Raw genomic sequence first — 19,299 nt, 5'->3', positions numbered from 1 at the left:
GGTTCATGAACGTCTGGAAGGCTGTATTTCGGTGGTTGGCCAACAGTTTGTGGTACATGCAAGACTAGGGTAACTAATACTTATTTATACTCAAATACTTTATATTGTCGTATATTCCAGTTTAATATATGAATGATGTTAGAATACAGTTGAGCTTGCTTTCCCCTCCCTGTAGACCAGGGATCAACCTTTTCCACTTGTGAGCAACCTCCAGATGTAAAAAGAGTTGGGGAGCAACACAAGCATCAAAAATGTTCCTGGGTTGTGCCAAATAAGGGTTGTGATGGTTGGTAGCCCCTACTTGGACTGGAAGCCTACAGGACTCGCTGTTTGGCAGTACCCATGGTTTTTATGCAGCCAACACTTGTTTCCAAACCAGGAATTCAAAAATAAGCCCCTGCTTTGTGGCCACTGGGAGCAACATCCAAGGGGTTGGGAAGCAACGTGTTCCTCACAATCTACTGGTTGGGGATCACTCTGCTGTAGACCATACTCTGCTCTGTCTGTCATGTACCCGCCTCTGGCTATCTCTATGGTGGTATTATCTTTAAAAATGGTGGTGGCTTATGCTTCCCCTTAATTCAGGACTGGGTGTTATGAGACTCTTTGACAGTGTTTATGTAAATGCAGCTTCCAGCCTTAAATTGCCCCCTAGTCCAGCATGAAGGGGATGCAAAACACCAGGCCAAGGATATGAAGGCCATGCGCTGGCAGCTGGTGGGGGCTATGGCCTTTAAAAGGGAGAAGGAGGAGACATCAGTTTAAAAAAACAAAACAGCCTGTAGTTTATTAGAATACCATGATGGCTTTATTTAAAGCTTGTCCGAATCCCCATACTGGGCTTTTCAATTTGAGTTTGTATATCCGACTATAACAGTGTGGTTATTGGTGCTGATCATTAAAGAGCATGTAGCATTGATGGCTCTTACATGCTTGGCCAACATGTGAATGCAGTCTTGCTGAGAACCCAGGTATAGGCGCATGGATGGCATTTTTGAACAGACCCCCCCCCCCGCATGTGAATGGTGAGCTGTGGTGCCAAGATTTAATAGGAATGGTAGGCCTGCATTTGAACCAAGGGTGGCCTTAAGTGCCTAGTCCCCCAATTTTGTCCACAAATAGTAGCTCTACCACTGGTTGTAGCAAACAGCTTATTCCTGTCCTAGTTTCTAATATCAATGCTGCTGAGGCAACTTCTGAGCCTATGTGCCATTGCCCTAAGGTGATGTCAATTTTAGACTCCAAAAGCCCCTTTAGCTAATAAAACACAGAACCAAGTAATGTCTGTGAATGATTACTCCTTAATTTATTGTCCCTTTTTATATGCAAGGGCTCAGCCTCCAAATGCCGCTGTTATACTAATGTTCGGCAAAGAGAAGTGTACTTTTTTTGCAACCAGGTTTTTGATACTGGATATTCATATTAACTATGTACTGTTCTTATGGTGTTGTGACTTGCCAGGTAAATGACTTATACCTGTGCACCTGTTTTAAAGGTGCTGAACATTCACCTGGTTTTATTAGAATAGGGAAGAGAAAGTAATGAACATCGTTTTGTCACCCATCATTCCACGACGGTTTTATACAGCAAGGCATATTTTTATATCTAAAAATCTATATACACATGTAAAAAATATAAATAACATTGTTTTATATATTTCAGAGTGCTAATTAAGGTGTAAAAACGGTAAACCTTTGCTATTCTTGGAAATGTAAAAAAAATAAGATGAAATAAAACATATATTTTTTTTGGGAAAAAAACCCTTTTGTCTCCTGGATTCATCCTTCTGTTTCAAGTTGAGAATATTTAATGTTAAGGTTAAACGGAAGATTATTCATTCTGTAAGGCTCCACATAGTGTGTAGGTAAGAGGCTCAAAGTGATAGATGAGTTGGGTCAGTCTGGAGCCAATTTTGAGTAAAGCTAGCCCTACAAAGGCTGATAGATGCCAACTTGTTCCCTTTAGACCAGGGATCCCCAACCTTTTGAACCTGTGAACAACATCGAGAAGTTAAAGAAGTTGGGGAGCAATGCTAGCATGAAAAATGTTCTTGGGGTGACAAGTGTTGTGATTGGCCATTTGGTAGCCCCTATGTGGATTGTCAACCTACAATGAGGCTCTGTTTGTCAGTACATTTGGTTTTTATACAACCAACACTTGCCTCCAAGCCTGGAATTTCAAAAATAAGCTCCTGCTTTGAGGCCACAGGGAGCTACATCCAAGGGGTTGTAAAGCAACATGTTGCTCACGAGCTACTGGTTGGGGATCACTGCTCTAGACCAAGTCACATTGGGTGTGAACCATGGTGACCCTTATGCTCAGCTTAGTTATTTTGGATAATACTAAATGAGGTTCAGGCAAAAGGAGGGGTGTCAACGCCAACAGTCAAGTTTGACCTATATTTTAGCAAAAGAGGCAGCTGGGCTTACCACTTCCAATATTTTTACTCAAGATTGAGAATGCAGTAGAGGGTTTGCCGCATATATCCCAAGTGGTCGGTTCTCTTAACTTGCCCTTACCAGTCTGAGTGAGTTTTGACCCACCAAGGCCACCAGGTGGGCCTTTTGGTTCACACAATTGTTTGGCCATTTATTACCATATTGCAACCATCGAGAAGGGAGTTTGCATGTGTATTAAGCTGACTATGTCAGTCACCCACTATCTGTCCAGTCAGACACCTTTCCAGTGCGATGTGTTTGATGTGTACACCTATTACCCCTGATTCTTTGCACTCGCCTTTAGCATAAAGTCAACCTATCTTATGGACTAGGAGCAAATGACCAGACCACAGGTCCATATTTTTCATATGAACATAACTGTTTCTTATTTTCTGCTCAGATAATCCATCCTTCTGCCTAAACATTCTCCAGCCCAGGTTCTGATGGTCTGGATCAGGTTCTTGTCTAACACAATAAAACTATGTCCTTCAGCAGCACCTGTACTTTGGGGATTGTTCTGCTGGAGGTGGTCATATTGTTCTTCTCCAGGAAGCCACTTTTTCACACCAATCGGTCATATGCAGAAATGACTAGTCTTGTTATTACTGTAAGATGTCTACAAGTAGACTGGCAGTTTAGGTTATTTATACTTCTGCTCACTGCCAATGTCTACCTTTCGTGAGTCAGGAGCTGTTGGTGTCCATGGTGTGCAGAAAAGGGATTTCACATGCCTCTTGCTACATTTAAAACTGAAAATGACCCTCACTTGTTATACAGCACTAGGGCCAAACAATCAGATTGCTAAGAAGGGAATGGGTGCAGACAGGGTGAAAACCGCATCAACTGGCCGATACAGTCTTCAATCGTGGGGAAAATCAAACTTGCCGGATCGTTATCTGATTTTTGGCCAGTTATTGGTGAGGGAGGCCCATCAGAAGTCCCCATACACAGGCAAATAGCCTAAAATACCCAAATTGGCAGTTTAAGAGCAGAGACACACGTGGCGATTCAGGGAGATTAGTCACCAGCGACAAATTGCCACTTCTTCAGGGTGACTAATCTTCCCACAATGCACTCAGAGTGCTTCGTTTTCCTAAGTTTCCTCACCAGGCGACTTCGGAAAATGAAGTGCTCCGAGTGCCACCCCGCCGGTGATTTAAATTCTAAATCGCTGTGTGTCTCTGCACTAAATGGCCACCTTTACTTAGCCAACCTTTTGATTATTATCTGAAAGTCTTTGTTGCCTGGTCTGACTGGAAAAACATGTTATTATTCAAAACTGGTCTGGTTCAGCCAGCTATTTGGCGTATCTTTGATTTCCCAGCTGATAAATCATATCCAGGTATGCGTGAGATTCCTGTACAACTGTACAGTAAAGATCAGCATGGTTTCATGTAGACAGTTGTCCATGTGGGGTTCCTCCATGTGCCATAAACATACGCACAGGTTAATCGGCTCCTGATCTAACTGACCTCCCTGAGGCAGGGACTGATGGGAATAAGCAATTGCTGTAAACATGTTGGCATTTGTATAGGACCCATTAAGCTGAAATCTATGATCCAGTAAGCTCTAAATTATGTTTAAATGATTTTTAGCAGACATACAGTATATGGCAATCCAAATTAAGAATTGACCCCTTTTCCCGAAAGCCCCAGTTCCTGGATAATTATACCTGTACGGGATAACAATCCTCTAACTGCACTGGACGCTGGAGGAACAGAGCAGGTCCCTGGTCTCCTGCCTTTTAGCACTACAAGGGCAGTGGCAGATTCGGGGAGATTAGTTGCCCAGTTACAAATCTCCTCTTCTGCGGGCAACTAATCTCCCTGTACTGCCTTCCCGCCAGTTAAAATATGAATCGCCACTGGGATCGCTTCGCTTTTCCGAAGTAGCCTCAAGTTGCTTCACGAGGCAACTTAGGGCGACTTCGGAAGAACGAAGCAATCTGAGTGCCATCCCACCAGCGATCCACATTCTTGCCGGCGGGAAGGTATTTCGGGGGATTAGTCGCCCGAAGAAGAGGAGATTTGTTGTTGGGTGACTAATCTCCCCAGAACGCAACGTGTGCCACCACCCTAAAAGAAAATTTGCAGAGATTCCTTCTAAACGTTCCAATTCCAATGATATGATGTAACCACCAGAGGGCTCTAGTGTTTTAGGAAATAACTACACTTCAAAGCAAGTAGTTCAGTGTTATCATGGAGACTTACTCCTATCAATGCTGGTAGGTGACCACTGATCACTTAGGGTCAGGGCACAAGCTCAGATTCGCAGCGACGTGCGCTCCGCGCGGTCCTAGCGCCCGCCTGCACTACCACTTTTTGCGCTTTTGCACCAGCGTGCGAGCACCGGAGCACTGGGGAGCACAGGCTCCCCACGAAGCGGCTGTGCGGCATGCCGCCCCCAAAAATGTGCCGCCCTAGGCCCGGGCCTATGTGGCCTCGCCACAAATCCGGGCCTGCAGATTCGGGAAGATTAGTCGCCCGGCGATAAATCTCCTCTTCTTTGGGGCGACTAATCTCCCCGAACTGCCTCCCACCTGCTAGAATGTAAATCGCCGGCGGGATGGCACTTGGAACGCTTCGTTCTCTGAAGTCGCCCAAAGTTTCCTCATTGGGAAACCTGGAACTTGCTCCTGGTTCAGAGGTGGCAGTAGATGCAGAATTCCCCAGCATTGTAACAGGGAGAAATTTGAAGCAGGAGGAAGGCAGCAGCATCAAGAAAAGCTATAGAGGAATACAAGGAGTGAATCCTGAAGAGGACGCAGACCCTAAGGCTGCAGGAGGGCCCAGGGGACCGGGTGGGAAAAGATGCAGGGTGCTGGTGTAGGGCCATGAACATTCTTCTGCTGGGGTGCCCAGGCACACAAAGTCACACTAATATTTGTTGGTGCAAGAACTTTTAAGAATATGAATTAAAAATGAAAATAGCAGACGCATATGCAAAAGAGATGACAATTAAAGAGCTGATCTTAAATCATTGCACTGTGTTTAGAAATCTAATATTGCAGGAAAGAGTATTTGCAATTGTAAGATCCTCTGATTAATTCAAGCACAATCCCTGAACTACTTGTCTATAGCAGGACAGCCATGCTTGTGTCGCCCTCTAGTGGCTTCAGCAAAAAGTGCAACAGCACTGAAAAGAGAAGATTGAATTAAAAATTCCAAATACATCAGACGCCAAACTTTTCTATCCCTCATAATCATATATCAATATATCGCATATAAATATATCCGTGTCACTCACAAGTCAACACTGCTGTGAACTGATTATATGTACACACAACTATAAAACCGGGCTATACAGTACAATAATATAGCTATGAACTCCCTTATCTGTAGTGAGAAAACAGATTTGTATCAATGAGTAGGGTTCAGCTTTGAGTTAACTTTTAGTATGATGTACAGAGTGACATTCTGAGACAATTTACATCTGGTTTTAATTTTTTATTATTTGTGTTTTTTGCGTTATTTTGCTTTTTATTCAGCAGCTCTTACATGTATTGATTTGAATAAGAGACTGGAATATGAAAAGGAGAGGCCTGAATAGAAAGATGAGTAGTAGAAAGTAAAAATAACAATAAGTGTGTAGCCTTACAGAGCATTTGTTTTTAGTAGGGGTCAGTGACCCCAATTTGAAAGCTGAAGAGAGTCAGAAGAAGAAGGCAAATAATTCAGAAACTATAAAAAAGAAAAAAATGAAGGCCAATTTAAAAGTTGCTTAGAATTAGCCATTCTATCACTTACTAAAAGTTAACTTTAAGGTGAACCACCATTTTAATGGTTATATGTGTGCTTTGGGTTCTGACTGTTTGACATGGAGTTTATTAGTTAGGGAGGCACCAACTCCAGGACATGAATATGTAAATTTGACTTGAGAATGGGTTCAGAATATTCAGGAATTTCAGGTTTCACTATCTAGCCCAAATTCTGGATTTGGAGCATCACTAATAGAGATATGGGTCCTGTTATCCAGAATGCTTGGGACCTGGGCTTTCCGGATAACGGGCTTTCCGTAATTTGGATCTTCATACCTCTACTAGAAAATCATGTAAACATTAAATAAACCCAATAGGCTGGTTCTGCTTCCAATAAGGATTAATTATATCTTAGTTGGGATCAAGTTCAAACTACTGTTTTATTATTACAGAGAAAAAGGAAATCATTTTTTAAAATTTGGATTATTTGGATAAAATGGGGTCTATGGGAGACAGGCATTCCGTAATTTCGGAGCTTTCTGGATAATGGGTTTCTGGATAACGGATCCCATACCTGTAATAGTAAACCCTTTTCCCCAATTGTGCACGGCACCAAAGTGGTTAATGAAGGTGCTCGGGACTGTGGGGAGGGGTTTTTCTTGCAGGGAGAGGAATTCAGGGTAGTCAGGGTCTTGGCTGGGGCTTGGCTACTAGGGCAGGGGGTTGGGATTAGTATTTAAGGGTAGGGAGAGCCTGACTTTGGTGTCTTTTTCACCATCAGGGCACTGATAAGCTGATCCCCCCCTGGGTTGTGGATATTGTTTGCTGTTTATACACTTATCATACTTATGTGCTACTTTGTACTATAACTCATAATTTCTGTTTTTATGTAAATGTGAATTTTTGTTGATGGTATGTCACAGCGGTTGGCAGTTATTTAATTATGCCCTTGTCATTTGGTTCAGGTGATCATGGTTCACTTTACATGCCCACTGCAGCTGCCGTGACTAGAATTTGGATACAGAGCTGGACTGGGGGGTCTGAAGGCTACCTGTGGTGTTTGTACAAATGGCCTGTAGATATCACTGTGCCCAGACTTATACTGTGCATACTTCATACAGCTAAAAAGTTAAAGTGAAAGCTTACTGTTGTGTAATGCCTGCATGACTCTGCTAATAAAGCACAGTTATACTCTACTCATCCTTAGCTACCCAAAACATAACAAATTGACGACGAGATGGCTCTTCTACCTCTGCAGCAGCCTGCACCTTTTCTTCCAAACCCTGGTGAGCCTACCATACCTTTTACTGCTTGGATCCGTATGTTTGAAAATGACATTATTGCTGCTGACCAAGGGGAGATTTCTGCTGCTAGAAAGCTTTACTTATTCACTGCCTGGGAGCAGAGGGACAGTGTATATTCTATACATTACCATTACCTGATGAGACTTATGAAACTGCTCTTACTGCTATAAAGAACTTTTTTGTGCCAAGAGTAAATGTGGTTGCTGAAAATTATAAATTCCGCCAACGTGGACAACGTAATAGCGAATCCACAGAACAATTTGTAGCAGCTTTGAGAGAGCTGGTTGTTACCTGTGAGTTTGGGAATCTAACAGATGAAATACTAAGAGACCAAATAGTGGAAAAGGGATTCACCTACACTGCAAAACCATACAGCAACACACTGCAAATTATGTTACATGTCCTGCAAAAGCTAAACGGCGCCACAACTGCACAAAAGTAGGACATTTTGCTAAGATCTGCGGTAGTTCTGCTAAAGATGTTCATGAAGTCACTACTACAAATGTCACAGTATTAAGTGTGGATAAAGCTGGTACATTTATTCCAGACAAGTTTATATGCACTGTCAGTGTCAGTACTGCTTCTGCTGACAAGGGACACTCCATTAACTTAATGCTTGATACAGGTTCAGCTCTTTCTATACTACCAAAGGAGATTTTCTTGAATTACTTTGCAAAAGATCCGCTCTGAAACTGGTCAGTTACTTAAAGGATCCAATCCCTGTGCTTGGTTGCTTGCCAGTGACTGTACAATTTGAATCAAATGCTGCAAAATGTGACTTTTACATTGTGAATAAGGGAACTGCTACTGTATACTTGGAAGGGATCTCTTTGCTGCATTAAACCTACAATTAGTTGACAGTCTCATTACTACAGCACCAGTGCCTGCCCCACAGCCAGTGTCTAAAGTTTTACCACAAAGCAACAATTCACTGGGCTGTGCAAAGAACCTTGTACACAAAGTTACGTTGAGACCAGATGTAAAACCAGTACCATTTCCGGATTCAGCATGGGAAAAACTTGCTATTGATATTATCGGTCCTTTTACAGATGCTCCTATAGACTGTAGATTTGCTATAACCTTGATAGACTATTACAGTAAATGGCCTGAAATTGCATTTGTTTCTCATATAATATCGGCTACAGTAATAACATTTCTGTCTACAATCTTCAGCAGAGAAGGTAATCCAAAGGAGTTTATATTAGACAACGGACCACAGTTTGTCTCATATGAGTTTGAATCCTTTCTGAGAGAGAGGAATATTGTGCATAGGAAATCTTCAGTGTATTACCCACAGGCAAATGGAGAAATCGAGCAATTCAACAGAAGTCTGAAAGAAGCAGATGCGCACTAAGTTACATGTTGCAAACTTCCACAAAATACTGTGCCTACAAAATCATCTGCTGCTGACATTGTGAAACGTCAACAAGCCAAATACAAGGCTTATACGGACAGAAAACATGGTGCAAGAGAAGTACACTTTCAGCCTGGATCTGGATCTTTGGTCAGGATTAAGAAACCAGGAATACTGAAACAAGGACAATCTAAATTCACTACACCACTTGAAGTGAGACGCCAGCTAGGACCATACACATATGAACTGTCTGATGGACGCATATGGAATGCAAGTCGTCTTGCTCCTGTTAGATATGACTTTCGAGAAGCTCCATTTGATGAAGGACATTTTCCTACTCCTGATGCCAACTGCAATAGGCCTGAAGAAAGTGAACCTATAAGGTATACTGAGAGAATCAGAAAACTACCTGCATGGACCCAGGATTATGTGATGTGAAAAATGTATAATATTGTTTTAAAATGCATACTGTTTAATTGTTGCTGTTATTATAGTTGTCCAAATGCTTTCCTACTATAGGGGGAATATGTGGCGTTTGTGCAGATGGCCTGTAGATGTCACTGTGCTCAGACATACTGTGCATACTTCCTGACAGCTTAAAAGTGAAAGTTACTGTTGTGTAATGCCTGCATGCCTCTGCTAATAAAGCACTGTTATACTCTACTCATCCTCGGCTACCCAAAACATAACACTACCGGGGCTTCTACCCCAGGGTCCCTATCTATCATCTAGTTGCGGCAGTGATCGACATGCCTGGACTGGCAATCTATGGGTTCTGGCAAATGCCAGAGGGGCTGCTATAAGGTGCCATAGAAAGTCACTATTTAATGGGCTGGTGGGGGCTGTTTGGGCCTCTGTGTACCTGAAATGCCAGGGCCTATTCTGATTCTCAGTCCAGACCTGGCAATCGGGGCGATTTTTATTTTAGCCGGTGGAGGGCAGGGGGAAGGCAGTTTGGGGAGATTGATGCCCTGAACTGCTGGGGCAACTAATCTCCCTGAATCTGCTTGTGTGGCCAGACCCTAAAGGAGAATTCCACCCTTAACTAAAAAAAACACCTACCCCCCCTACCCTACGTAGACCCCCTCCCTTCCCCCCAGGCTAGCTGGGGGGAAGAAATGCACTTTTTAGAAAGAATGAACCTTTAAGGCAATGGCAGAAAGAATGGCTTGATGTGTCTTGTTGTTTAGGCAGTGGATCAATTATAAAGTGCAAGAGAGGTGAAAAGTATTTTTTTCCACGTCTGCATTCTGCAGAACATTTTGCACCACAGTTGCAGGAGTTTGTGCTCCAATGCAAAGACCTGTGCTCCTTCATAAACCCCACCCCCAGGGAGATGTTTGGGAGCTCAGACGGGTGCCAATGCTGTTCTCCAGATCTTGTGCCCAAATTCTGAATCTGCTGCAAGGTACAGAGTGCAACAAGACCCTGGATACAAGTGCTTAGTAAAGAAGTACAAAGGGGTTCCACTGTGCTCCCCTTATTGCACTAGCAATGGATCCTCCTATTATCAAGCGGAGGGCCGGACTTCAGTGCTGACATGGCAGCTTACATGGAGAGAAAAGCTGAAGCAGTGGGTCTTTGAAGATTCTCATTTATCCAGGTCATGATATACAGTATCTAGCAGAATTAATTCAATGGCAATTGGACATTTTGGCGCAGATTTATCAAAGGTCGAAGTGGATATTTGAATTTAAAAAATTCTAATTTCGAGCTAATTTTTGTGTACTTCGACTAGGGAATAGTCCAAATTAGAATTTGAAAAAAATTCAAATATCGAAATTTATCATGTACTGTCTCTTTAAAAATTCGACTTTTGACCATTCGCCATCTAAAACCTACCGAATTGCTTTTTAGCCTATGGGGGACCTCCTAGAACCTATTTGGAGTCAATTGGTGGTGATTTTTTTTAGGGAAAAACTTGATCGAATGCGCTGTTACTTCGATTCGTATGATTCAAATTCGGCAGAATACGGACCTATTCGGTCAAAAACTGACCTATTCGACCAAAAATAAACTTCGACTTAATTTCGGTTGGTCTTTTTGAATTTGGATTTCGAAGTTTTTTCAATTCGACCCTTGATAAATATGCCCCTTACAATTTTTCTCGAAAACCTTTCACCGCGCATTTGAGAGCCTTCTTCAGTTCAGAATTGAAGAAACGGATCAGTGGTGAAATGTTTTTTAAAAAAAACTCTGGGAGGGTTATTTACTAAAATCTGATTTTATCAAATTTTTTAAATAAAAAAAACCATGACCAAACTCTAATACCTGATTTGACCTTATTTATTATTAAAAAAGCTAGATTTAATCAGTTCAGGTAAAAACCCGATAAAATTGTGCAAATTGTACGACCTTTTTGTGCAAAAATCCAAAAAAATTCAGGCTTTTTCCCAAAGTCAGTTTTTTGGATTTTTGCCCAAAAAAGGTCGGATTATCAGGCTAATTCCAGAGCAGACAACAGAAACTTCAAAATAGGATAGCGACCTCTGCCACTGACTTATATACAACCTCGGTAGGTCTGAGATGTCGGATTTTGGATTCAGGCTTTTTGCTGATTCTGGCTTTAATAAATCTCAAGTTTTGCCCCAAAAAGCCCGACCGGAGTTTAGTAAATAGTGTCAAAGTAGTAGGCTTTACCTTCTTCAATTTCATTTGTAATCAAATTAAAAGTCCTCACATAACATTCTCCATATTCACCACCAATGACTCGTACTATTTGCAAATATTGCCCTAAATGTCAGCAGTTCACTCAGCGTAACGTCCCCAATCAGTAATACATGTCCTGGTTCTTGACTCTCTCACTCGTGCACAGAAAGCAAACGTTACGCTTCTTACAAAAGCAAAGCAAAGAGGGAATGAAGGTCTTTCCCTGTGACACCAGAGCAGCATCATAACAATGATGGTTTTAGCAGAAAAAAGTTACCTCAATTTATTTTTCGAATCAAGGTTTTAGGGCTATAGATTTTGGTGCCACTCAATGAGCTGTTACACATTGGGGCATATTTACTATGCTATGTAAAACGAAATTTGGTTAAAAAAACGGTGTAAAAAGCTTTGAAAAATAAATGGTGAATTTATCAAGATGTGTTTTATTTATGTATGTCATTTTTTTACACAGCGAAGACTGGTGATCTGGCATCAGTGGGTTTATAGCATTTAAAGGGGACCCGTTTCCCCAAAAAATAATTCCAAATCCTATTTTATCACATTAGTCAAGCAGAATGAACTTTAATTACACTGTATAAATTATGTGAATCTTGTTTCCCTCTGTCTGGGAATTAATAGTTCTAACAAGCAGGCAGGAGCCATTTTGTGGACACTATTATTAAGACAAGCCTTGTATCATCTCAGAATCTTGTTTGTGCACCAGAATGGGGGACCTGATGTCCATCCCCATGTCCTGGCTCCACAATTAAATGGTGAAGAGAACGGGGGAATGTGGGGAGAGCAGTGACATCTAGGAAGTGCTTAATGGAAAGTGAAAGTAATTGCTTGTCCCTCCTCTATACCTAAGGCATAGAGGAGGGGCAGACAATATTTGATTGACAGCTGAGTTCTTTTAAATGAGTTTACAACAGCTATGATTGCTTTAATAAAAAAAATAATTTGGGTTTCACGTTTAATACAAAAAGGACTTTTATTATACAGATTTTTATGTCTGGGTGACAGGACCACTTTAAGGCTATTGGTTATTAGTCACCCCATGATTAATCTCCTCTATCGCAGACGACTAATCTCCAAATGCTTCCCCACCCGCTAACATTCAAATTGCCACTGGCGAAACATATGCGGCGGCGCAACGCTCCAAAGAAGTCGGAAGTTTCCGCGTGAGGAAACTCAGTTCAACTTCGCACCGTGTTATGTTTCTCTAGCAGCGATTCTCTAGTTAGCTCCTGGGCAAGCATTTGGATTCTTGGAGATTAGTCTCACACGCTAGAGGAGATTTATCATGGGGTGACTAATCTCATTTGTCATTAGCCTAAAAGAGGGGGAAAATTACTTCTTAATTATATGGCTAATGATTCTCTCTAATGACAAGAAACACTTTTATTCAATTAATTGGGGTGTGAGCAATGGTATAACTATAATCCACTGGGGCTGGAGCAAAACAAAAGGAGTTCCTTTTGATACAGGAAGGATAGAACTCCTGCCCAAGAATGGGGAAAAAAAACCCCTAAATCTGTGATGTCCTACTAGTTATACTTTAGCTGGCTGTTTTTGGATTGCATCACACTGGCATTCAGGGAGTTTTGGGACTCCATCACTTATAGCACATTAACTGATATTGGTAGCCATCTTATTTTGGTCACCAGTATCTTCAAAATTGCAATATTTAATAAGACTGGACTATAGCTATGGCGGCCGAATCCCACCACCAGTGCAGCCCTAATCTAATGCTGGCGTCCTTTGCTGTGCTCTTCATGGGGCTTACAGAATCTTTGACCAGTGGGACTGGGGTTCTCTTATTATCTAAGGAGCATGCCTCAGTGTGGTAGGGTAGTCAGAGAACTATCAAAATGACTCCTCTCATCTGCAGAGCCATGTGCTCCAGAGATAACAAGCAGGGTAGTCATTGTATGAGTGAAGGTGGTCTGTTTGCCAGGGGGGCTAGTGATGTCTACAGCCTAGAACTCAAGGATCTCATGGTCCATTGGACGGTATAAAAGTAAAACTATCTAATGACCCAAATCAGATTCCTTGTAGCTGTTGACAACTGTTGTCATGACTTCCATATTATTTAGATGTCCATTAAGGAACATTATATTGAGTTCCAAAGATTTCTTCTTGCTGAGTACAAGCCTACTTCCATGTCTAAGGGATATGTTTATCTCAGACTTATTGACTGCTGCCAAGCAGGGGTCTTCTACTTCTTCATCAATTTTTTTTGTCAGTAGTCTTCTCACACCAGGGGCAGCTCTCACTATCTGTGAGGTTAATGGATAATATTTCACATTATTAATAAACCCAAGCATGGGGCGCAATACGTTTCTGCGAGTATGCTCCACTGAATATTCATAGACAAATAAAGGAAAATAAATCTCTACTTACAAACGGACTAAATTCCCCCTAAAAGATTGATTAAAATTGTCTGTAGGGAACCTGTAGCTTCTACTGAGACCCCCTCGGATGAAATGGAATATTTCAGATGTATTTTTTACAAGTGACATTTTTTTCTCAAAGGCATTTGCGTCGAGTGCATGTTTCCGAAGATATTTCCGATGAGGGTGGAGATGTGTCTTAGCAGAATCTTTTATTAGAATAAAAGGCAACAATACAAAGTTTTTCAGCAACTGGGCTTTTATTTGTACAAAGACCTTTAAAAACAAAACAATTACAAAATACACTATTTTATTGAAGAGGTAGCGCCCTTACACCGGAATTCCTGCAGAATAATATACGGCAGTGAGTTCTGGGGCTTATTTTCCTTAACAGCTCTTGCACTGGCAGTGATAATTATTGTTTTATATATAACTTTCTGACTATGTTAACCAAAATTAGTGGAATAAATGGGGATACATTATTCACTATAATATCCAAGTCTTTTGAAATAGTGTTCCTCAGCAGCCACCGTACTGTCTCTTACAAGATGGTTGCTTGTCAAGTCAAAAAGTCACATTTTGGTCCATCTTAAAATAACATTAAATGATTTCAAGCTAGTATGCCCTTAAATTAATTCCTTTCTGCAAGTGACACTATCATAACCAATCATCCTGGTCAACACAACCCCTTTAGTCAATCTCAAGCAGTGGGCTGAACTGCAGTACTGTCATGGCAGTTTCCATGGAGAGAAAGGCGAAGCCCTAGATTCCATAGCTACATTGAAACAGTATAGCAGGAGTACGCCCTACAGCTTTCATTGTCCTGGTGAAAAAAGGGACGGCATTTATAATTTGGCTGAAGACATTTACATTTTGTTTTTATTTTAACATTTTTTTTAGTAACTAATCGAGGCATTGCTTATTTTGTGCACTAAAGGCATTGATAACCTTCTTAAAATAGGTGTTCATATGCTTCATGCTACACTCATAGAGTGGTCCTACAACCAGAGACATGCTACTTACTACTTTATGTCCGGTTGGCCAACTGGGCTTCCAGAACCATTGATTAATGCAGCCTTAAAATTCAGAACCATAAATCCAAGATCAAACGAGAAGCCTGGTTTGATCTTGTAGGATCTCATGAGTGCAAGATATTAGAATATGTCTTCTTTGGGGTAGGACTTGTAGGGCACTTAGCGGTCCCTAAACCTGTCCTCTAGGTTTATTGTTGGGGGTATCACCATATCAAGGAGTGAGAATTACCAAAGACCTGAACCAGGTTAAAAGCTGTAGCTCATATAGGTTATATATCCATGCTAAGCCAAAGGAACTACTTTCATATAGGGTTTTTTTTATTTGAACTAGCTGAAATGTATCCAAATGAAATGTCTTACCCAAATGTTAGGTATGTGGCTGCTACCTTACACCATAAATCAGTCCTATGCTAGAAGACAGAGACCATGTCATTGTTTAGTGATTGGACATTGTATTACACATCATATTCGGATCCAGTGGTATTTATTCTAGCAGTCCCATATTTTTTTGATAATACAACAACAACCTTAGTACTGACTCATAGCAACCAATCAGAATTCTGCCTTCATTAGTCTTACTGCAGTCAACAGATCTAATGAGCTAATTGCTAAGTGTGATAGGTTGCTATGGGTTACGGCTCTAAAGTATAATTACCATACTTTTATGATTTCCACTCCAATGCATTAAAATATAATGCAGTGAAAAAAACAAACTCCATCTCAAGCCTCATTTATACTCAACAGGGTTTTATCAATATCCTTTTATTCTTCATGGGAAAGTATTAGTAGTATTAGCTTATGTACAGGTATGGGAGCCGTGATCTAGAAACCTGTTATCCAGAAAGCTCTGAATTACATAAAACAGCACTAAAATATAATTATTTGTTATTGGAAACAAAACCAGCCTATTCAGTTTGTTTAATGTTTAGATGATTTTAAAGGACAATTCAACCCGTAATAAAAAAGAACCCTCCCCACTACCCCTGGGTAGACCCCCCTCCCTCCAGCCTACCTGTCCCCCCGGGCAAATGCCCCTAATTTTTTACTCACCCCTCGGTGCAGTTGAATTTTCGTGACTTTCGGCGCATGCGCAGTTGTTCAGGACCGGAAATTTACTCCGACTGTGCATGCGCAAAAACTTTCGAAAAGATAAGAAGATTACCGGAGAAGAAGAAGATGGCTGCCGCGAACACCGAGGCCAGAATCTGCATGGAGGGGTGAGTAAAAAATTAGGGGCATTTGCCCGGGGGAGGGCAGGTAGGCTTGGGGGGACGAAGGAGTGGGGGTCTACCCAGGGTTGAATTCTCATTTAAGGCAAGAAGATCCAAATTCTCCAGAAAATCCCAGGTCCCGAGCATTCTGGATAACAGGTCTCATACCTGTACGACCACATTTCTCATTGCCCACTCAGCAGTTTAATACTGTCTTTGGAATGCTGAGATATGTAATTAGTTGGAAGGACTGAGCTGAAAAGAAAAACTAGACTTAAAAATTTTGTTGGTTGATTGAAATGGATAACTATGCCATCCCGTAGGAAGAAAATTTGGACGACTTCCATGTTCCTCCAACTTGTTTCTTTTGATTTTTTGGGGCATTTATGCCCTTTACAACCCCTTGGTCACCAGTCCATCATAATGGTTGTATCACATTGACTTTGAGAGGAGCCAAAAAGGACTATGGGAATAAGATGCAGCTCAAATAAGACACAACAATCAGTAAGCCATTTGTACAACAATGTCTAAAGTTGGCCACAGCATTATTATTGTACCAAAAATATTCAATGAAACTAGAATGTCTCTCCCATGACATTTTCATAGCTTGTCACGTGTATGGTGGAAAACCACAGATATAATAAGCAGCCACTTCAAATATATATATATCTATAACTTCAAAAATATAATCAACCACACCCAAGTTTCACAGAACATATACACTGCCATTACTTTGTATATATTACAATGTGGCTGTAATTTGAAAGACTCAAAAAGTAAAAGACATTCAGGGGAATGTAATAAAAGAGCAAAATAATTCGCACCAATAAGACTAAAAATCCACATCTCGCAATGTAATATTGTTCCTTAAACTGTTATTGCATTGCGAATTTTAATTGCGCATTGCGAATTTTAATTGCGCATTGCGAATTTTAATTGCGCACTCATAAGAAGTGCTTGAAGGTGTCGTAATCTTTTGGAGCAAACATAACGACTTTTTCAGTAAGAAGTTTTATTACATTGACTGCGCATTGGCGCAAACTATAAAATTCGCAAACGGTCTTTTACTGTCGGAAGTGGTCGCTAAACAGTTTCTGGGCTCGCAAAATCTATATTAAATTCGCACAAAGCAAAATTTGTTCGCGCAAAGGCATAACTTTTCGCATTGCGAATAGTTTTTCCGTTAGCGATTTTTATTACATTCCCCCGAAAGTGTTCTAAGGTGGTATATTAACACCCAATATTCTTTCAATGAGGTTTAATGAGCATTTTGGGTATGATTTGTAGTTGTGCATAGGTGGAGCATGCATTATTAGCATACTGGCCAAACCTTGTTGAACGTACTCTATAATTATTGCACCTATGTTGGAGTCAACATGGACCCAAACCCACAGGCACTACTGAAGCTTGTGTGCACCGATATTGGCAGCTGAAGCTTAATAAATGTGCTGTATAGGAGGTTCCGGAATACCAGTGCTTCAGTGCAGGGAAGTGAACAATACAATAACAAGGAAAGCATTGTTCCACTAAGGCCCAGGAGTGTGGAGGTTTTCCTTTTGCAACACTTACACGCGACTCGTGTGAGTGTTCTGTCTTCCCTTGAGCTATTTATTTGTACACACAAATACACATTTGCTGACATCATATTAGTAGAGCCCCATTGACTGTAAAGTTCCACAAAGATTATCATCATTGTGCACCAGATTCTATATATATTTATATACCAACTAATATAACCACCCGCTAAAGTTGTGCTCTTTTGAAGGCCTACATTTTCAGTTTTCGGCTGTCCGACTGTCCACAGATACTTGTGTCATTACTGAAGATGACATTTCAGATAGATACATACAGTATATACAACGTACAATAAAGGATTACAAACCCTCCACCATAATAAGTACTGCTAAGAAGGATTGTCCTGTCTCTTAGGGACATCTTGCTTTGCCACAGCAAACGAGAGCTTCTACTACGACCAGGGATTCTGGGTAGTGGCATGCAAATGAGAACAGCTCATGGTCCATCTCCAAACCTAACGCTACACCTGACCCTTATCTTTTCTCTAATCATTCCAGAAACTATTTGCTTGATCTAGAAAAAAAAAAAGTTTTAGTTCTAGATATCAACCCAATAGGTATTCTCCACACCTCCAGTATATAATTGCACCGTATACTCTTTCTTACCATAAATATATCTATACATTGGCAAGTCCTTTGGTCCTCTCATTTTGGGAGAAAGTTACTTTGCTATGCAGAAGGTAAACCACAGAACATATCTCATCGACCATGTAATGCCGACATTTTTGTAAATTGTGAAGACGACGGTGTCTTCACCAATGACATTTCCTTTGACATTTCTGAACATTTCAGTTCATGACAAACACTATTCAGGGGCTGAAGGCAATCTGTGACGTGGCTTTATGTCTGCTGGTCCATTGGTTGCTGAATAAGAACATGGCTCCGTTCCATTGTTCCATGACGTAGAGCGGCTGATTGAATGTCTTCCACCGCCATTGTTCAGCTTAGCGTCATTCTTGGAATCTATAAAAAAAAAAATCACAATTTAATGTTAAAAATGAAAAAATCATGACACTAGAAGCAGGGGTAAACCAATTTCTAATGTCCAACCTATACCATCATACTCACAAATCTAATAAATGACACCACTGGTTTTCAAATATAAAAAATTACTGTAGACTCAACACTTGCCTTCAATGTATAGTGTCAGGTTTGGCTTATTCTTATGTACCCACTATAAGGGGGTTATTTTTTAAAGTCCGATTTATTTTCCAGTTGGACTGGAAAAATACTTTTTTTCGTGGAACATTTTTCAAGATTTATTAAACCCTGATAATATTAGAAGTCCGAATAAAAAAGTATTCCAACTCAGACCTGCCAAGTTTATGTAGAAGTCAGTGGCAGACGTCCCATTGACGTTTTAAAGATATCCTGATCTGCCATGTGTTTCGCTCAATAAACCGAAGGTATTGTGGTTTCGGGAAAAAAGTTGCAGGTTTTCCGATAATTCCGAAAAATCATACAATTATGTATTTTGTCGTGATTTTATTGAGTCTCTTCCCGCACAAGAAATTTTTGTGAAAATGTATTGATAAATAGGTCGGAGTGGTATTCAGAAAATAGTGAGAACATTTTGGATTTTGATAAATAACCCCTCAGTTTTGGCAGGCAGATAGCATTGCTTACTGTGTATCATGGATGATCT

The 19,299-nt window shown here is 40.8% G+C and overlaps 1 protein-coding gene across 1 annotated transcript in view; it reads right to left on the bottom strand.

Annotated features, from left to right (window-relative positions):
* Positions 1-17,222: 17,222 nt before the first annotated feature.
* The window catches only part of pitpnc1l.S (phosphatidylinositol transfer protein cytoplasmic 1 like S homeolog), a 128,268-nt gene continuing 126,191 nt past the window's right edge, over positions 17,223-19,299 (bottom strand). The window contains exon 10 of the mRNA XM_018228263.2: positions 17,223-18,617. Within this exon, the coding sequence (XP_018083752.1) occupies positions 18,460-18,617 (158 nt within the window). The 3' untranslated portion in view covers positions 17,223-18,459. The remainder of the gene's footprint in view (positions 18,618-19,299) is intronic.

The sequence above is a fragment of the Xenopus laevis genome, chromosome 7S (assembly GCF_017654675.1).
Source record: "Xenopus laevis strain J_2021 chromosome 7S, Xenopus_laevis_v10.1, whole genome shotgun sequence".
Lineage (NCBI taxonomy): Eukaryota > Metazoa > Chordata > Amphibia > Anura > Pipidae > Xenopus > Xenopus laevis.
The sequence above is the reverse complement of the archived record's forward strand: the minus strand, read 5'-3'. Positions and strand labels throughout refer to the sequence as shown.